Source organism: Bombina bombina, chromosome 3 (genome assembly GCF_027579735.1).
Source record: "Bombina bombina isolate aBomBom1 chromosome 3, aBomBom1.pri, whole genome shotgun sequence".
Taxonomy (NCBI): Eukaryota; Metazoa; Chordata; class Amphibia; order Anura; family Bombinatoridae; genus Bombina; species Bombina bombina.
In genome coordinates, this window is record NC_069501.1 from 1,204,018,611 (window position 1) to 1,204,036,174 (window position 17,564).

At 38.5% G+C, this 17,564-nt stretch overlaps 1 protein-coding gene across 1 annotated transcript in view; it reads left to right on the forward strand.

The window, feature by feature from the left end:
• The first annotated feature begins 2,025 nt into the window (after positions 1–2,025).
• PICALM (phosphatidylinositol binding clathrin assembly protein) overlaps positions 2,026–17,564 on the forward strand; it is a 404,046-nt gene continuing 388,507 nt past the window's right edge. The window contains exon 1 of the mRNA XM_053705595.1: positions 2,026–2,548. Coding sequence (XP_053561570.1) covers positions 2,320–2,548 — 229 coding nt within the window. The 5' untranslated portion in view covers positions 2,026–2,319. The remainder of the gene's footprint in view (positions 2,549–17,564) is intronic.

Genomic DNA, 17,564 nt, shown 5'->3' on the forward strand with positions numbered 1-17,564 from the left:
TCTCTCACTAGCTGAGTACACATGTATGTTCCTCTCTCATTAGCTGAGTACACAGGTATGTTACTCTCTCCCTAGCTGAGTACACAGGTATGTTCCTCTCTCACTAGCTGAGTACACAGGTATGTTCCTCTCTCACTAGCTGAGTACACAGGTATGTTCCTCTCTCACTAGCTGAGTACACAGGTATGTTCCTCTCTCACTAGCTGAGTACACAGGTATGTTCCTCTCTCACTAGCTGAGTACACAGGTATGTTCCTCTCTCACTAGCTGAGTACACAGGTATGTTCCTCTCTCACTAGCTGAGTACACATGTATGTTCCTCTCTCACTAGCTGAGTACACATGTATGTTCCTCTCTCACTAGCTAAGTACACATGTATGTTCCTCTCTCACTAGCTGATTACACATGTATGTTCCTCTCTCACTAGCTGAGTACACAGGTATGTTCCTCTCTCACTAGCTGATTACACATGTATGTTCCTCTCTCATTAGCCGAGTACACAGGTATGTTCCTCTCTCACTAGCTGAGTACACAGGTATGTTCCTCTCTCACTAGCTGAGTACACAGGTATGTTCCTCTCTCACTAGCTGAGTACACAGGTATGTTCCTCTCTCACTAGCTGAGTACACATGTATGTTCCTCTCTCACTAGCTAAGTACACATGTATGTTCCTCTCTCACTAGCTAAGTACACATGTATGTTCCTCTCTCACTAGCCGAGTACACAGGTATGTTCCTCTCTCACTAGCTGAGTACACAGATATGTTCCTCTCTAACTAGCTGAGTACATATGAATGTTCCTCTCTCACTAGCTGAGTACACATGTATGTTCCTCTCTCACTAGCTGAGTACACATGTATGTTCCTCTCTCATTAGCTGAGTACACATGTATGTTCCTCTCTCATTAGCTGAGTACACATGTATGTTCCTCTCTCATTAGCTGAGTACACATGTATGTTGCTCTCTCATTAGCTGAGTACACATGTATATCTCTCTTTCAGTAGCTGATTACTCAGGTCACTAAGTAGACAAGTATGTTCCTTCCACTAGCTGATACACTGGTATGTTGCTTTTTCATTTGCGGAGTAGTGTACACAGGTATGTTCCCTCTTACTAGGCGAGTAAACAGGTATATTACTCTCACAAGCTGAGTACTCAGGTATGTTCCTCTCTCAGTATGTAAGCACTCATATAGGTTATTAGAGTTGAGCACACCACTTCCACTGAGTACACAGGTATTTACTACTTACATTAGCAGAATACTCAGAAATGTCACAAGAGTCTAGTTCAAATGTAGGCTCCCCTCTCACTAGTTGAGAACGCAGCTACGTCCCACTTTCACTACCTCAGTATTCAGATAAGTCACTAGAGTTTAGTACACAGGTATGTTCCTCTGCCACTAAAGTTTATATACAACAGGCATTTACCAGTCTAACTAGCTGAGTACACAGATATGCACCACTCTTCGTAACCAAGTGCACACAACTCTTATTAGCTCAGTACTCAGGTACTCCTTTTTATAGCCGAGTACTCATCATAAAGGCCAATATAGAAGAGTACGCAGGTATGATACGTAACTTGATGAGTACACTGGTATGTACCACTCCCACACTAGATTAGTGCTCTGGTATGTTCCTATTTTTGTTTAGGCCACTTGAGCTGAGTTCACAGGTATGCACCACTCTCACTAGTTGAGTACACGGGTATGTACCTCTCTAGTTACCTGAGCATACACGGGTATGTACCTCTCTAGTTACCTGAGCATACACGGGTATGTACCTCTCTAGTTACCTGAGCATACACGGGTATGTACCTCTCTAGTTACCTGAGCATACACAGGTATGTACCTCTCTAGTTACCTGAGCATACAGGTATGTACCTTTCTAACTAGGTGAATACACAGGTAATAATGACCAGGGAGCCTGAGTTCGCGTGCAGCACCAAGTCCTCCTTTCAGGGAGCGCTCTGTCACCCACCGGCCAGACTCCGCCCAATGCCCTTACATCGCCTAGCTTCGAGCTCCGCCCCAGGACACGTGACGCCGCCGGGCTCTCGGTCAGTCCTGAGGTGGAGCTGTTCCGCCATTTTCCCGAATCCTCCCGTTCCCTGTTGCATTCCTTACTGTCTGACGGATAATTGTGGGCAGTAACAAGTCTGGTAATTAGCAAGAAGCATCGTCAGCGCCTCCTCTCACACCGCGCGTGTGCAGTGTCCTCCTCCATGGTTACGTGTGCAGTGCGCCCCTTACCGTCACACCGGAGCCCCCTCCTTATTCTGCCTGCTGTCTGATACCTGCCTTGTGACATCCCCGGGAGCCAACATGTCCGGCCAGAGCATCACGGACCGCATCACGGCGGCGCAGCATAGTGTCACCGGATCTGCCGTGTCTAAGATCGTATGTAAGGCCACTACCCACGAGATCATGGGCCCCAAGAAAAAGCACCTGGACTGTGAGTACCGTGCGGCGACCAAGATACCGGGTGATGTGGGCTGGTTGTGTGCTGGCCGGGTGTTTACAGCCTATTCACTTTGCACATTAAAGGGACCCTGACAGCTATAACATCCTATGTCATGCATATGAAACAGCAGAAATGAAATATGTACGATGTACTAAAATCTTTTTAAATTGAAGTCCGATAAGTGGTGTTGTATTATTGTATACGGCAGTATTAATGCACATTGGCAAGTAGGAACAGCCCCAATAACTGTACAGGTGGCTAGAAAGCCCCTTTAAAACTTAACACAGAAAAGTATGTTTTGTACAGAAGTATTCTCATTTGAAAGAATAACATATTTTAAAATGCTGGTTTAGATGCAACAAGAAAATAAATGTCTACTTTTTTTAAAGGTACAATCGTATATTTGCTTGAGAGTCTATTTGAAACTATGCCTTTTACATCAGCACTGTTGTTGAATATATAGTTAAAGTACTAATTGGAAGAAGCAATTTATTCCTGCTTCTGAGAAAGAAATGGCTAGTGAGCCAATCAGGAGTGGTATACGCATGTAGCTGCCAATCACTGCATTTGACCTGCTCAAGAACGATTTGACACTATGAGATCATAAGTTTTGTTATCGCTTTATGGGGTTAAACATGCTTATCAAGGATATTTGTACAGTAATAAAGACAAGGGATGCTGAGCCACTCCTATTATGTTGCAGGGACCTGTCTCACATAAGATAACTGGTTAATAAATAGAACTGGTAGCATAGTAATTTAAAGGGATAGTCTACTTGAAAATGTTTTTTGTTTAAAAATATAGATAATCCCTTTATTTACCCTCTCCCCAGTTTTGAATAACCAACACTTATATTAATACACGTTTTATCTCTGTGATTACCTTGTATCTAAGCCTCTGCAGACTTCCCCTTATATCCGTTCTTTTGACAGACTTACATTTTAGCCGATCAGTGGTGACTCTTTTTTCTAAGACCTTTGTAAATATATCATGTCTAATATTATATTACTTAGGGTAGTCAGTAATATAATTCTAACTAATTGATTATGGCATTAAAATGTTTCTTATGTATATTATTATGTAAAAGATCAAATCAAGTATTGAAAATATTTTGTATCCCCTGTTACGTTAAGGGTTAATAGTATGAAATTTTCTTTGACCAATCAGAGCCCAGTGAGGGCTTTTTAAATGTGTGCACTAATTGAGTTTTTTAAGGACTATGAATACGGCTCACGCCGAAATATTTTAGTCTTTGTTAGCTAAGGGGAAATGTTGTCCCATCACCTTTTAAATTATTTACAATAAAGTTTAGTTTTTTTATTACTCTGTTTACTGGCATCCTTTCTTTATGGACCTTTTTGACTCATAAATAACTCCATGGGAGTGAGCACAACAGCATCTATATGACACACGCGAACTAGCACTGTCTAACTGGAAAAACTGTCAAAATGCACTGAGATAAGAGGCAGCCTTCAACGGTTTAGAGATCAGTTTGAATTTACCAAAGTTGAGCTTTTAAAAGCAAATATGTGGATACAAGTACATTTGAAAATTGTTTAAAATTGAATGGCCTATCTGAATAATGAAAGTTTAAGTTTGACTTGACTGTCTTTTTTTAAGATACTTATATTACAGGGGTTGCCAAAGTTTTTAAATAAGGTCAACATTTTTTTCTTTTCCAGTGCTGGCAATCAAATTGTAGTCCAAACTGCAAATGCATCATATTCATATTAGTATTTACACTACAGTAACCTAAATGGTGCAAGCTATATTAAACTTTCATGATTCAGATACAATATACCATTTTAAACAGCCTTCCAATTTACTTCTCTAACTTACTTTTGTTCTTTTGGTATCTTATGTTGAAAAACATACCTAGGAAGACACGAGCAGCAATGCACTACAGGGAGGTGGCTGCACATACATTCCTCTTGTCATTGGCTCATCCTCTGTGTTCTAGCTCCAAGTAGAGCATTGCTCCTTCAACAAAGGATACTAAGAGAATTAAGCTAATTTGATAATCAAAGTAAATTGGAAAGTTGTTTAAAATTGTATGTTCTATCTGAATCATGAAAGAAACATTTTGGGTTTCATGTCCCTTTAACCTTGCATGAGTGAAGTAAAGCTTGCATGTGTCTAGATTTGTAAACATACATGTTGGATCTTACTTGGGTAACGATGAGCCAGTATAAAGAAGAGCACCTATCCCTTCCCACCTTTACCTGTTGCAAATGGAAAGTGGTAGTGGTGTAATTGTGGATCACAGCCATATGCTTCAGTATAAACCAAATCATGTACAGCACATAAGCAGCTTGGGTACATTCCCTGTGCTAAATGGTTTCAGTGCAAACATTTATACAATTTGATGAAGTGGCAAAAGGTAAATATAGCCAGAGCGCAATATTCTGGCCCTTATTCATAAGGTCAGAAAACTGTATTCTGAAGATATTTTCCATTAAAGAAATACATTGGACTTGCTGGTTACCACTTTTATCTATCAGAATGCTTTATTGGTTGTTTCTTGCCATACAGAAGTGTTTTGTACAGGTCTTAACAATCCCTGAAGCCTGAGAGCTAGGGCTTGTAATTGTTTTACTTCTAAGTTTGTTTTTATTTTTTAGATTTTTTTTGTTGTATTATTTATATTTGTGTACAAAACCCCTTGTTTAACCAACATATAAAGCGGTGCGTTGGCGCATTACTTATAAGATTGAATAGTAAAGTACGCAAACCACAGTTCTAGCAAACGGTAATTAACACTGTGTTTTTAGTCAATAAATATGTAATGTGATCTACCATACAGGTTTGTGAGCTTACATGATAATATGCAGAGTCAACCCCTGGTTTAGATGATTATTAGTATCTAATTACAACATTTTTTTTTATTTTTTTTATTTTTTAAGCATTTGTTGGGTATAGACAGAAGGACTCCATTGTATTGTAGAGGTTGGTTACTGCTTCCCCATGTTGGTGCTGTAGTCATTATGCTTTCTAGATGGGTGGTGGCTTGTTACCTTGTTTACACTCTTATTGGGGTAGTAACTCGCACTTACTGGCCTTTTCCCTTTGTTTTGGCTACTATGCTTTATAGCAGGATGTACAGTCTAAACTTGACCAAAGCTGCCAATACTGAATCAGGCAGCATCCAGTTTGTGCTACTTATATATTTAAAATATTCTCTAATAAACTGATTGCTCAATCGGCAATAACTGAAGTCAAAGGCTGTGGAACTGCTAAAACCTTGATCTAAAAAGATTTTGTTAAAAACATCTGTGCCATGTTGTATACATATGTGCTGTGAACAGTCATAGCTTCAAAAAGGTTTTGTCTCCAAAATAGTTTGAAGTTCATATTTCATCATTTTGCAAGTTATGTATCAAAGGGACATTAAACAAAAAATACACTAAAAGAGGGCGGAAGTATGCCCGAATATAAATGTTAGAGGTATATGATTGAGTTTTTCCACACAGCTTACTGTGGACTGGAACAGATGCTTAAAATTATATATACATTTTTCAATGTGTAAAGTAAAATTCAAGCTGATATATTTTAAAATACTTTCTTAGATACAACAAAAATAACTTTAATGTATATTTAATTTATTTTGGATAATAAAGGTACATCATATTTAAAAGACAAACAGAAGCTGCTTATTTTGTGAAGTATCAAAGAGTTAAACATTTATATTTTGCAAAATGTAGATATTGTTCCCTCTCCACCTTTTAAAAAACCAAAAACAACAAACTATGTACACAGATCAAAAAAATGCAGAATGCCATTACTAACTTCTTACCTTTTTTATATTGATTTGCATTAAAATGTGTTCTCCCCATTTTTATTACCACATTCTGTATAATTTTGTTAACCTCTTGCATAATATGTATAATTAACTATTAAAGTTGCTGCACAGACACCAGCTGTATATATAGATTAGGCCTTGACATTTTATTGTTTTATACATTCTTGTGCTTCTGCCTTAGGGCCTTTAAATCGTAAATTATCTTGCGTTCATCACTACTTAGCGTGCAGATATGTTCATTTTTTTAAGGTAGCTGCTACAGTGTTCTCCAATTCCAGTCCTCAGGATACATGGGCAGACTAATATGTATTAAAGGGACATTGTAATTCAATGCACTGCAGAAATGCTTACAGTAGAAGTATGGTTGTTTTGGGTGATACCTTGTTACCCTGCTCTCAGTCTGCAGAGCAAGCACCTGCTTTTCGTGCTGTCAGTGTCGCATATTGTGATTTCACAGGCCCTCAGATCATGCATGATTAAGAAATGTGCAGATAAATGACCTAATGCTCTATTGCTCTGAGTATTCTGGATACATTGAAAGTTATTATTATAGCAGATTACTTTTACTGCAAATAAGATTTATGGCAGTAGCGCGTATAATATAATTTGAAATGCACTCTTAATTCCGGATTATAATGTTGAAATTTGAGAGTAAGAAAAAAAACTAAATGTAACAAAACAATTTTTTTGTTGTTGGTGTGTGCATGTTTTAGGAACAACATATCACTTGTGTAATAGGCAGAGACATGCGCAAACACAGGCAGTAATAGGCAGAGACATGCACACACAGGCAGTAATGGGCAGAGACATGCACACACACAGGCAGTAATGGGCAGAGACATGCACACACAGGCAGTAATAGGCAGAGACATGCACACACAGGCAGTAATGGGCAGAGACATGCACACACACAGGCAGTAATGGGCAGAGACATGCACACACAGGCAGTAATGGGCAGAGACATGCACACACACAGGCAGTAATGGGCAGAGACATGCACACACACAGGCAGTAATGGGCAGAGACATGCACACACAGGCAGTAATGGGCAGAGACATGCACACACAGGCAGTAATGGGCAGAGACATGCACACACAGGCAGTAATGGGCAGAGACATGCACACACAGGCAGTAATGGGCAGAGGCATGCACACCCAGGCAGTAATGGGCAGAGGCTTGCACACCCAGGCAGTAATGGGCAGAGGCTTGCACACCCAGGCAGTAATGGGCAGAGGCTTGCACACACAGGCAGTAATGGGCAGAGGCTTGCACACACAGGCAGTAATGGGCAGAGGCATGCACACACAGGCAGTAATGGGCAGAGGCATGCACACACAGGCAGTAATGGGCAGAGGCATGCACACACAGGCAGTAATGGGCAGAGGCATGCACACACAGGCAGTAATGGGCAGAGGCATGCACACACAGGCAGTAATGGGCAGAGGCATGCACACACAGGCAGTAATGGGCAGAGGCATGCACACACAGGCAGTAATAGCAGACACAAGCACTCACATGTGAGTTTGTGAAAACTTGCAATTGTCATTATGGAGTAAATGACACATACACACACCCATCACTATTAAGCATTTGTAAACAATAAGTAAATAAATAAAAAAAAAAAAAGGCATAAAAAAGATATTTTTTTTAATTCAACAGTCCTTAACAGAAAACCTGTTCCTTAGTATGTGGAAACCCAATTTTTATAAAGCACCTTTTTTTAACCCCTTAACAACCGAGGACGTGCCAGGAATGTCCTACAAAAAAATACCCTTAACAACCAAGGACGTTCCTGGCACATCCTCTGGTGTTTCAAGCGGTGGAAGCGATCCTGATCGCTTCCAGCCGCTTTTATGGTATTGCAGTGATGCCTTGATATTGATTTTTTTTTATTTTTATTTTGATCACATTCGGTGGTGAAATGGTGGCATGAAATATACCAAAATGGGCCTAGATCAATACTTTGGGTTGTCTACTACACTAAAGCTAAAATTAACCCTACAAGCTCCCTTATTTAACCCCTTCACTGTTGGGCATAATACACATGTAGTGCGCAGCGGCATTTAGCAGCCTAATTACCATAAAGCAATGCCAAAGCCATATATGTCTATTTCTGAACAAAGGGGATCCCAGAGAAGCATTTACAACCATTTATGCCATAATTGCACAAGCTGTTTGTAAATAACTTCAGTGAGAAACTTAAAGTTTGTGAAAAAGTGAACAATTTTTTTTTTTTTTTTTTGTTTGGTCGCTTTTGGCGGTGAAATGGTGGCATGAAATATACCAAAATGGGCCTAGATCAATACTTTGGGTTGTCTACTAAAAAAAAATATATACATCTCAAGGGATATTCAGGGATTCTTGACAGATATCAGTGTTCCAATGTAACTATTGCTAATTTTGAGAAAAATGGTTTGGAAATAGCAAAGTGCTACTTGTACTTATTGCCCTGTAACTTGCAAAGAACATGTAATAAACATTAGGTATTTCTAAACTCAGGACAAAATTTAGAAACTATTTAGCATAGGAGACTTTGGGGGTCAAAGTTAGAAAAAGTTTTTTTTTTTTTTTTTTTTTATAGTAAATTATGATATGATGAAAATGATATCTTTAGAAAGTCCATTTAATGGCGAGAAAAACTGCATATAATGTGTGGGTACAGTAAATGAGTAAGAGGAAAATTACAGCTAAACACAAATACAGCAGAAATGCAAAAATAGCCTTTGGTCCCAGACGGTCAACAAATGTAAAAGTGGTCTGGTAAAGAAGGGGTTAATTAGCTCAGTAAAACAAAAAAAAAAATTTAATCTATTATGTAAAGACCATGAATAATTTGTCATATGCATAAAACATCACCTCTTTAGTGACACAGATCAGTGAGATAGGACTGCTTTCCTCAGGGTGATACCTTTAACTTTTTACTTTCAGTTTTAGCTCCAAGTAGTTATCCGGCCTTAACACGCCCCCTTTGTGATCTTGTTGCTCCATTAGTATGATTGACATCCAATGCAGCCAATTAACGTAACAGCTTCCTTGCTTCCTCCCACTGCTCTAGTGTTGTACTGGTAGAAAACCCCTTTGTCCAAAATGCTTGGGACATTAGAAGGTTTGTATTTCGCAATAGTTTGAATTTTGGATTATTTGTATTTTTAAAGCAGAACAGTGAGGAGAGGGGAAAACCAAATGTAAACAACAATATCTTATGTCATTTAAACAATAGTTACATGTAATAATACGGTGTATACATGCAAACTAAAGATAGTTTTATATCCTTTTTAATATGTTTAAATACATAGTACCATCAGAACGATAGTCCAGTAGTGTAATCAGAAAGGTAATATTTGGTTTTTTTAAATAAATAGACTATTGGCATTTTGGAAAATAAAACCAAAGACGCATGCAGAGAAGATTGTAACAAAACAGTGCTGCTTAAAGGGACATGAAACCCAAATTTTTTCTTTCATGATTCAGATAGAGAATACAATTTTAAACAACTTTCCAATTTACTTCTATTATTTAATTTGCTTCTTTCTCTTGTTATCCTTTGCTGAATTGTTTATCTAGGAAAGTTCATGTGCAGCAGAGAACCTAGGTTCAAGCTGTTGATTAGTGGCTGAATATATAAACTGATTGTCAATGGCTCACCCATGTGTTCAGTTAGAAACCAGTAGTGCACGGCTGCTCCTTCAACAAATGATACCAAGAGAATAAAACAGATTAGATAATAGAAGTAAATTAGAAAGTTGTTTAAAATTGTATTCTCTATCTGAATCATGAAAGACTTTTTTTGGGTTTCATATCCCTTTAACTTGCGTTTGCTCATGCATCTGCAGCTTTCTAAAACTGATCCCTAAGTATTAAATTGCTGATGTATACTATGCTTATTTTAAATAAAATGTATGTCCCTTCCAGATTCTTCTTTAATAGCCCTGTATCAGATATAGGAAAAAACAAAACTTACAACTTCTATATCTTAGGTGTTTGTTATTGGCTGTGGACATTTTAAATAAAGCTAATTTAACTGCCAAACTGCTTAGAAATGAAGGAGACACGAAGGATGTTGTATATAAATGAGTAGCATGGTAAAACAATGTAGCAGCTATGAAGTGTTTTTTGATCTATGACTCCGTCCCTGGTTTTCAAGATTCAGTTGACTTACTCCAACGCAAAGCGGAGAAATTCTTGACTTCATTATTAAATGACCAGATCTGTAGTAAACTGACACGGTTATTCTTCTGCCTTTGTTTTTGCACGCAATGCATTTTGTGGCAGTGCAGTTTATGTATAGATAGGATGTTATGGGCACCTACAAGTTGCTGGATCTTGAACAAATTTGTCAAGGTGTTTAGGAACTGCAGCTTTTTCAACAAAGGATACCAATAGAATGACGCAAATTAGAGAACAGAAGTAAATTGGAAAGTTGTTTAAAATCATGATTTAAATTTTGACTTTACTGTCCCTTTTAAGGAAGTTTATCATCAAATATTGTGAGATTTTAGTGAAATCTCATGATCACAGTAAAGCGGGACATCAGCAATGCGGAAGCTGATTGGCTGTTTTTTCTTTAACTTGTAGCTTAAGGATAACCGTTCACAGAGCACTTGCTCTTGTGAGCTGAAGAAATGTTAAGGTAAAATATCCATTTTTTTTTTTAGTTATGCTGCATCACTTTCAAGTGATTTAGCATATGGATAGGTAGGGACACCACAGCCAAAATAAAAGTAAATGTAGCTATTTGTAAACAATTTAATAAACTCCAGCAGGCAAAATTGATCATTGGGAATAAATTAAATGGGTGAAAAATTTAGTGTACACTGCCCCTTTAAGTGAGATGTAGATTGCTCACTATTATAGATACTTAAACGGTGGATCACACAAATATGAAGTAAAAAAAAAAAAAGTTTCAATTTTTTTTTTTTCTTTCCAGATACTGTCTTTATACGTTTACCTTGTACCTGATGACCTAAACCCAGTATTTTATTGATATCGGAAAAGTTCACTGAACCTCTCCTTTTCTGTTTGCTTTTAATTGTGTTGCAAGTAAAACATCTGACAATGATTCCTATTTGAGACCGCTGAAGTGGTCTTCTTGTTAGTCATTGATTAGAAAAGCTTTACTGACTGGAAATTCTTCAGTTAACCCCAGGTCTTTAAAGAAAAATACATCCTTTCCTTACCGACTGTCTTAACAAAATGTCTAATAGTTCTTTATTTGTTTAAGTGCCCTGTAAAATAGTCATGGTAATCAATCCATAGGTTTGCTTGTCTTCTATCAGGACATAGAGCAATAATGCTTGCTTTTAGTGATTTGCTGGAGTTTCTCATCAATTCATGAATGTCACAAACTTTCATGGATCAGATAGGACGTACAATTGTAGGAGACTTTTCAATTTACTAATTTTATGCCCAAAGTGTGCCTGATCATTTCTTGGCTGCATTAACTCTACTGCAGTGTTTCTCAACCCTACTCCTCAAGTACCCCTAACAGGACAGATTTTCATGATATCTGAACTAGAGCACAGGTGAAACGATCAGCTGATCAGTAACCATGGTTACTATCCTGCTCTTAACTAGACCTATCAATACAAAAAAGTCCGGCGCTTCCCCACTGTAATAGTCACCACAACCCTCCCACAGACAGGAGAGAACAAGATAGGGGCTTATAGCACTCACCCTCAATGTAATAGTAAATTAGGCTAAAACATAACCTTTAATAAACTCACACATATAAAACCACAGGAGTACCTGCTTAACACAGCCCACCACTATAAATGAAAATCGTGTAACACCTCCCTGTTTCCTGGCCGATAACTGGATACGTCGGCTTCAGGTGCCGGGGGTGTCGCAACAAAAATTATCTTAACTTTAAAACAAACTCGTTTCGGCCGTAACACTGGCCTTTCTCAATGTTAAGTAAAAACTGACAAGCCGAAAATGCGGGTATTACAGCCTTTTAAACATCCAACTAACTGTAGTTAGCCAATCCGAGTGCAGGATTCCTTATCTCCCCTCCCACCCTTCATAGTCGTCCACTGATAGGACATGCTAAGGGTGTGAACTGGAATCGCTCATTTTATAGGTCATTAGTTGGTGATGCTAAAGCAGCGTCATAAAACACCCCTTCTCCCCTCTATCACTGCAAATACTAAGAATGCATTTTCCTATTCTACAATCAAAATATCCGATCAAATACTTGTATACGTTACAAATGTTTTTAAGGTGAACACGAGTTTCCGAACTCCCAAATGTCTAGATAGTGTCTAAAATGTTATTGATTGACAGGTTAGTATATTGCTCCAGAGTAGCTTATGCATAACCATAGCGGTTAAGCCCAAACATATGTGTATAGTATAATCGCAACACCGATCATAAAGTCCATCAGTCACCTCGGCTCACCATAATTAAAAAGTCAGCTAATTAGTAATTGGTTGCATCTATTAAATTGATTATATGCATTCATGTTGCTAATACCCACATTATTAAAGAAAGACCCAAAAATTATTTTCGTTCATGCCATGAGGCATCACACAATTGAGTCTAAATATCCACTTTGTCTCTCAATGCAGCAGTACTGCTTCATTATTACCACCTCTTACTCCCGGTCTCAACCTTTCAAGTCCCCAACATCTCAAAGCATTTGTGTTAACGTTGTGATGCTAAAGGAAGTGCTTAGCCACACTAGTAATTTGTTTCCATTTTTCAACGTCTTTTCTGGCAGTCCTTATATTGCTTAAAGGGACACTGAACCCAATCTTTTTCTTTCGTGATTCAGATAGAGCATGCAATTTTAAGCAACTTTCTAATTTACTTCTATTATCAATTTTTCTTCATTCCCTTGCTATCTTTATTTGAAAAAGAAGGCATCTAAGCTTTTTTTTGGGTTCAGAACTGTGGACAGCACTTTTTTTATTGGTAGATTAATTTATCCACCAATCAGCAAGAACAACCCAGGTTGTTCACCAAAAATGGGCCGGCATCTAAACTTACATTCTTGCATTTCAAATAAAGATACCAAGATAATGAAGAAAATTTGATAATAGGAGTAAATTAGAAAGTTGCTTAAAATTGCATGCTCTATCTGAATCACAAAAGAAAAAATTTGGGTTCAGTGTCCCTTTAAATGCTCAGTGACTCTAGTCCCCAGACTTCTGATTGTCATGCCAACATAAAAAATTGCATGCTAAGCAATAAATAACATTGTTGCTTTTGCAGTTGATGTAGTTATTTATAAAGCATTTTTTATTAAATCGGTCAGTGACAGATTTAGTCACCACCATGTGTTGGCAAAATCTACAACCACCACAGGGGATAGAACCTTTGTATAGTGGGCGCTTGTTAGCGTTCCTGTCAAAGTGACTTTGGGTTAGACAGTCGTTTAAATTTTTGGACCTTCTATAAGTGAACATAGGGTTACCGTATTTTTCGCTCCATAAGACGCACCTGACCATAAGACGCATCTAGTTTTTGGAGGAGGAAAACAAGAAAAAAAATATTCTGAAGAGAGCTTGTGTGTGATTGAGAATGTGTGATAAAAATGTGTGTGAGTATGTGTGTGTGAGTGTGTGTGTGTGAGAGAGAACTTGTGTGTGTTTGAGAGTGTGTGATATGCCCCATGTAAAAACTAACATGTATGGCACCCTTATCCTTTCCAACTTGGGGTTCAGTTGATTACATTATATATTAAAAAAAAAAACACAGAAGAAAAATACCAAAGCCTGGTTTTTCTTTTTTTAAACATTTATATAGATGGTATTTCTTGTCAAATTGATACACATAGGTCTAAACGTTGGCGAATACAATTTACTTCAGAGTGATATGGACAAGTGATCAGAGTATGATTGATCACTAACAGGTTAACAACACGTATGCGTGCAAAGCCCTGCAACACACACAGAGTAGAAGGTGAAAAGCAAATGATTTAGGGGAGCACAAGCTTTCACACACATTGCTTAAGTTTGGAGAAGAGCAAGCACAAAGTCTTATATCAACTTACTGCAGTGTAGCAAAGTGGCAGAATAGAAGACGTGAGCACATTGCTTAGTGCGAGCTGACCTGTTAGAGCTGAGACGGAGCGCCAATAGTGTTGCAAATGGCCGTTTGAGTTGCGTGAGACGTCAGCGTCGGCTCAGCTGTTCGTTTGTTTCCGTTCTCGGAGGATGCCGTGTTTTGAGATTAGTTACCGGAGGTAGGTGAATTGGTAACGATGTTGATGTTTGACTGATGCACAGTACTCTGCAATAATCCCTTGAAGGAGAGGAAGCTTATGATAGATTTGTTCCATATAAGGACTGTGGTATTATGAAGCTCCGATTGCAATGATGTAGAGACAAGACAGCTGGAGACTCGGCTGCTTTAATTAACTATAAGTCACTGTAGGCAGAAAGTTTATAGGTATAGATACCTTTGGTTGAACTTTAGGAAAGGGCTTGGAATAAGGTGTTGACGTTATCTAAGCACTGGGTTGAGGGCGTGGATCAGTTTTAAAGGTGGAATGGGAGGAGTTTGGACAGGATGCTAGGAACAGCTGAAAGAATCCTGACACCCGGCTGCATTCGCTCCATAAGACGCACAGAAATTTCCCCTTACTTTTGAGAGGGGAAAAAGTGCGTCTTATGGAGCGAAAAATACGGTATATCTTAGTAATGATTTTAGCTGATCATCAGCCTTCAACACATGCCAGTGCCTATTAAAAATATCCCTAATTCGTTCACTAAATGGTGAATGTCCCTTTAGGATGAGAACTAGTAGAGAGAGGGGGAAACAGACCACTCACCAGGCGCCAAGTGCGCTTTAATCAGAAACCCCAACATTACAACAAAAAAAAGTAGCAACAGATGAGCTTAAAGTGAATGTCAATTTTAATGCTAAAGTGCCCGTTTTTAAAAAATTTGATTAAAAAGAGGGGCACTTTAATTCAACAAAATGTACATTTCACTCCTCCTTGAGAAAATAAACTTACCTTTTAATCTTCACAGCAGCTCCAGCTTCCTCCGGTCGTTGCAAGCCATTTCTGTTGTCAGAAATGATGGATATGTCATCCTCCAATCGCAGCTCCCCCCCCCCAGGGGAATCAGTGTCTGATTCAACGCTGTGATTGGAGGAAGCCGGATTCCTCATTTTAGACCCAGGAAGAGGCTTTGCAACAGGGGGAGGAAGCTGGAGCTGCTGTGAAGATTAAAAGTTAAGTTTTTTTTCTCTCAACAGGAGTGAAATGTAAATTTTGATGAATTAAAGTGCCCCTGTTTTTAATTGAATTTTTAAAAACCGGGCACTTTAGCATCAAAATTGACATTCACTTTAATATAATAAATCTCTCAGAAATAATTTTAGAGACACAAATTTCAGTTCTTAAAAGAGGCCTTTTATTTGTACCCACTGCCGAAATTGACAAGTTTGAGATTATAAAAGATGTCCACTTATTTACAATGAAATACTGCTTAAAAATTCTTTACCAACTCTGACACAGGGGTGTTAGATAACACAGATATTGCGACTATACAAGATTTTGATGAGTCAGAACCTACTAGTACCGACCCTAATGTCAATGAATGGCGTCATATATTGAAACTGAAGTCACACTTTATACCTCCAAGTAGTGTGTCACATAATGCTGTAACCTTTCTGAATCCGGTTTGTAATGCCATTTTGTTAATTACATAGAACCAAAGAACAGGCAATGACAACCTCACAAGTGGGGAGAGAGAAGCACTGAAAGAGTTAGTTGTATGCAAAAGTTTAGGCACCCCTGACAATTTCCATGATTTTCATTTATAAATAATTGGGTGTTAGATTAAAATGAAATTGTTGTTTCAATCAAATAATTGAAGGACACAGTAATATTTCAGTAGTGAAATGAGGTTTATTGGATTAACAGAAAATGTGCAATATGCATCAAAACGAAATTAGACAGGTGCATAAATTTGGGTACCCCAACAGAAATATTGCATCAAATATTTAGTAGAGCCTCCTTTCGCAGAAATAACAGCCTCTAGACGCTTCCTATAGCCTGTAATGAGTGTCTGGATTCTGGATGAAGGTATTTTGGACCATTCCTCCTTACAAAACATCTCCAGTTCAGTTAGGTTTGATGGTTGCAGAGTATGGACAGCCCGCTTCAAATCGCCCCACAGATTTTCAATGATATTGAGGTCTGGGGACTGGGATTGCCATTCCATAACATTGTACTTCTTCCTCTGCATAAATGCCAGAGTAGATTTTGAGCAGGTTTTTTGGTCATTGACTTGTTGAAATATTCAGCCCTGGGGTAACTTCAACTTTGTGACTGATTCCTCAACATTATTCTCAAGTATCTGCTGATATTAAGTGGAGTCCATGCTTCCCTCAACTTTAACAAGATTCCCAGTATACAGCCCCACAGCATGATAGAACATCCACCAAATTTTACTGTGGGTAGCAAGTGTTTGCCTTGGGACACTGTGTTCTTTTGCCGCAATGCATAACGCCCCTTGTTATGACCAAATAACTCAATCTTTGTTTCATAACTCCACAGCACCTTCTTCCAAAATGAAGCTGGCTTGTCCAAATGTGCGTTTGCATACCTCAAGCGACTCTGTTTGTGGTGTGTGTGCTCAGAAAGGGCTTCTTCCACATCAGTCTCCCATACAGCTTCTCCTTGGGCAAATTGTGCTGAATTGTTGAACGTTGAACAGTGACACCGTCTGCAGCAAGATGATGTTGTAGGTCTTTGGAGATGGTCTTTGGGCTTTTTTTGACCGTTCTCACCATCCTCTGCCTTTGCCTATCCGATATTTTACTTGGCCTACCATTTTTGTTGTGACACCCCTGGCACCTGAAGCCGACACATCCAGTTATTGGCCCGGAAACGGGGTGTGTGTTAGACGATTTTCATTTATGGTGGTGGGCAGCATTAAGCAGGTACTCCTGCATTTTTTTATTGTGTGAATTTATTAAAGGTTATGTTTTAGCCTAATTTACTATTACGTTGCGGGTGAGTGCTATAAGCCCCTGTCGTTTGTTCTCTTCTGTCTATGGGAGGCTTGTGGTGACTCAACTAGACAGTCATGAAGCTCATCAGACAAGCAATCAATGGGGCTCACCGGCACTTAAAACTTAGCTTTTATTAATACATGATAAAAGCAACTCAAAACCAAAACATCCCTGTGCAAACAATTTGTTTATTTTTAAACCACTAAAACCATTGGTAAAAACAATATTCCTATTATCCAATTGCAATTCTCAAAAATATATCTGGGCGTTAATAGAAGACCTATCAAATCACGGGAGTTAACTCCAGAGAGTTAGAGGTTTTATACAGGATCCATTATA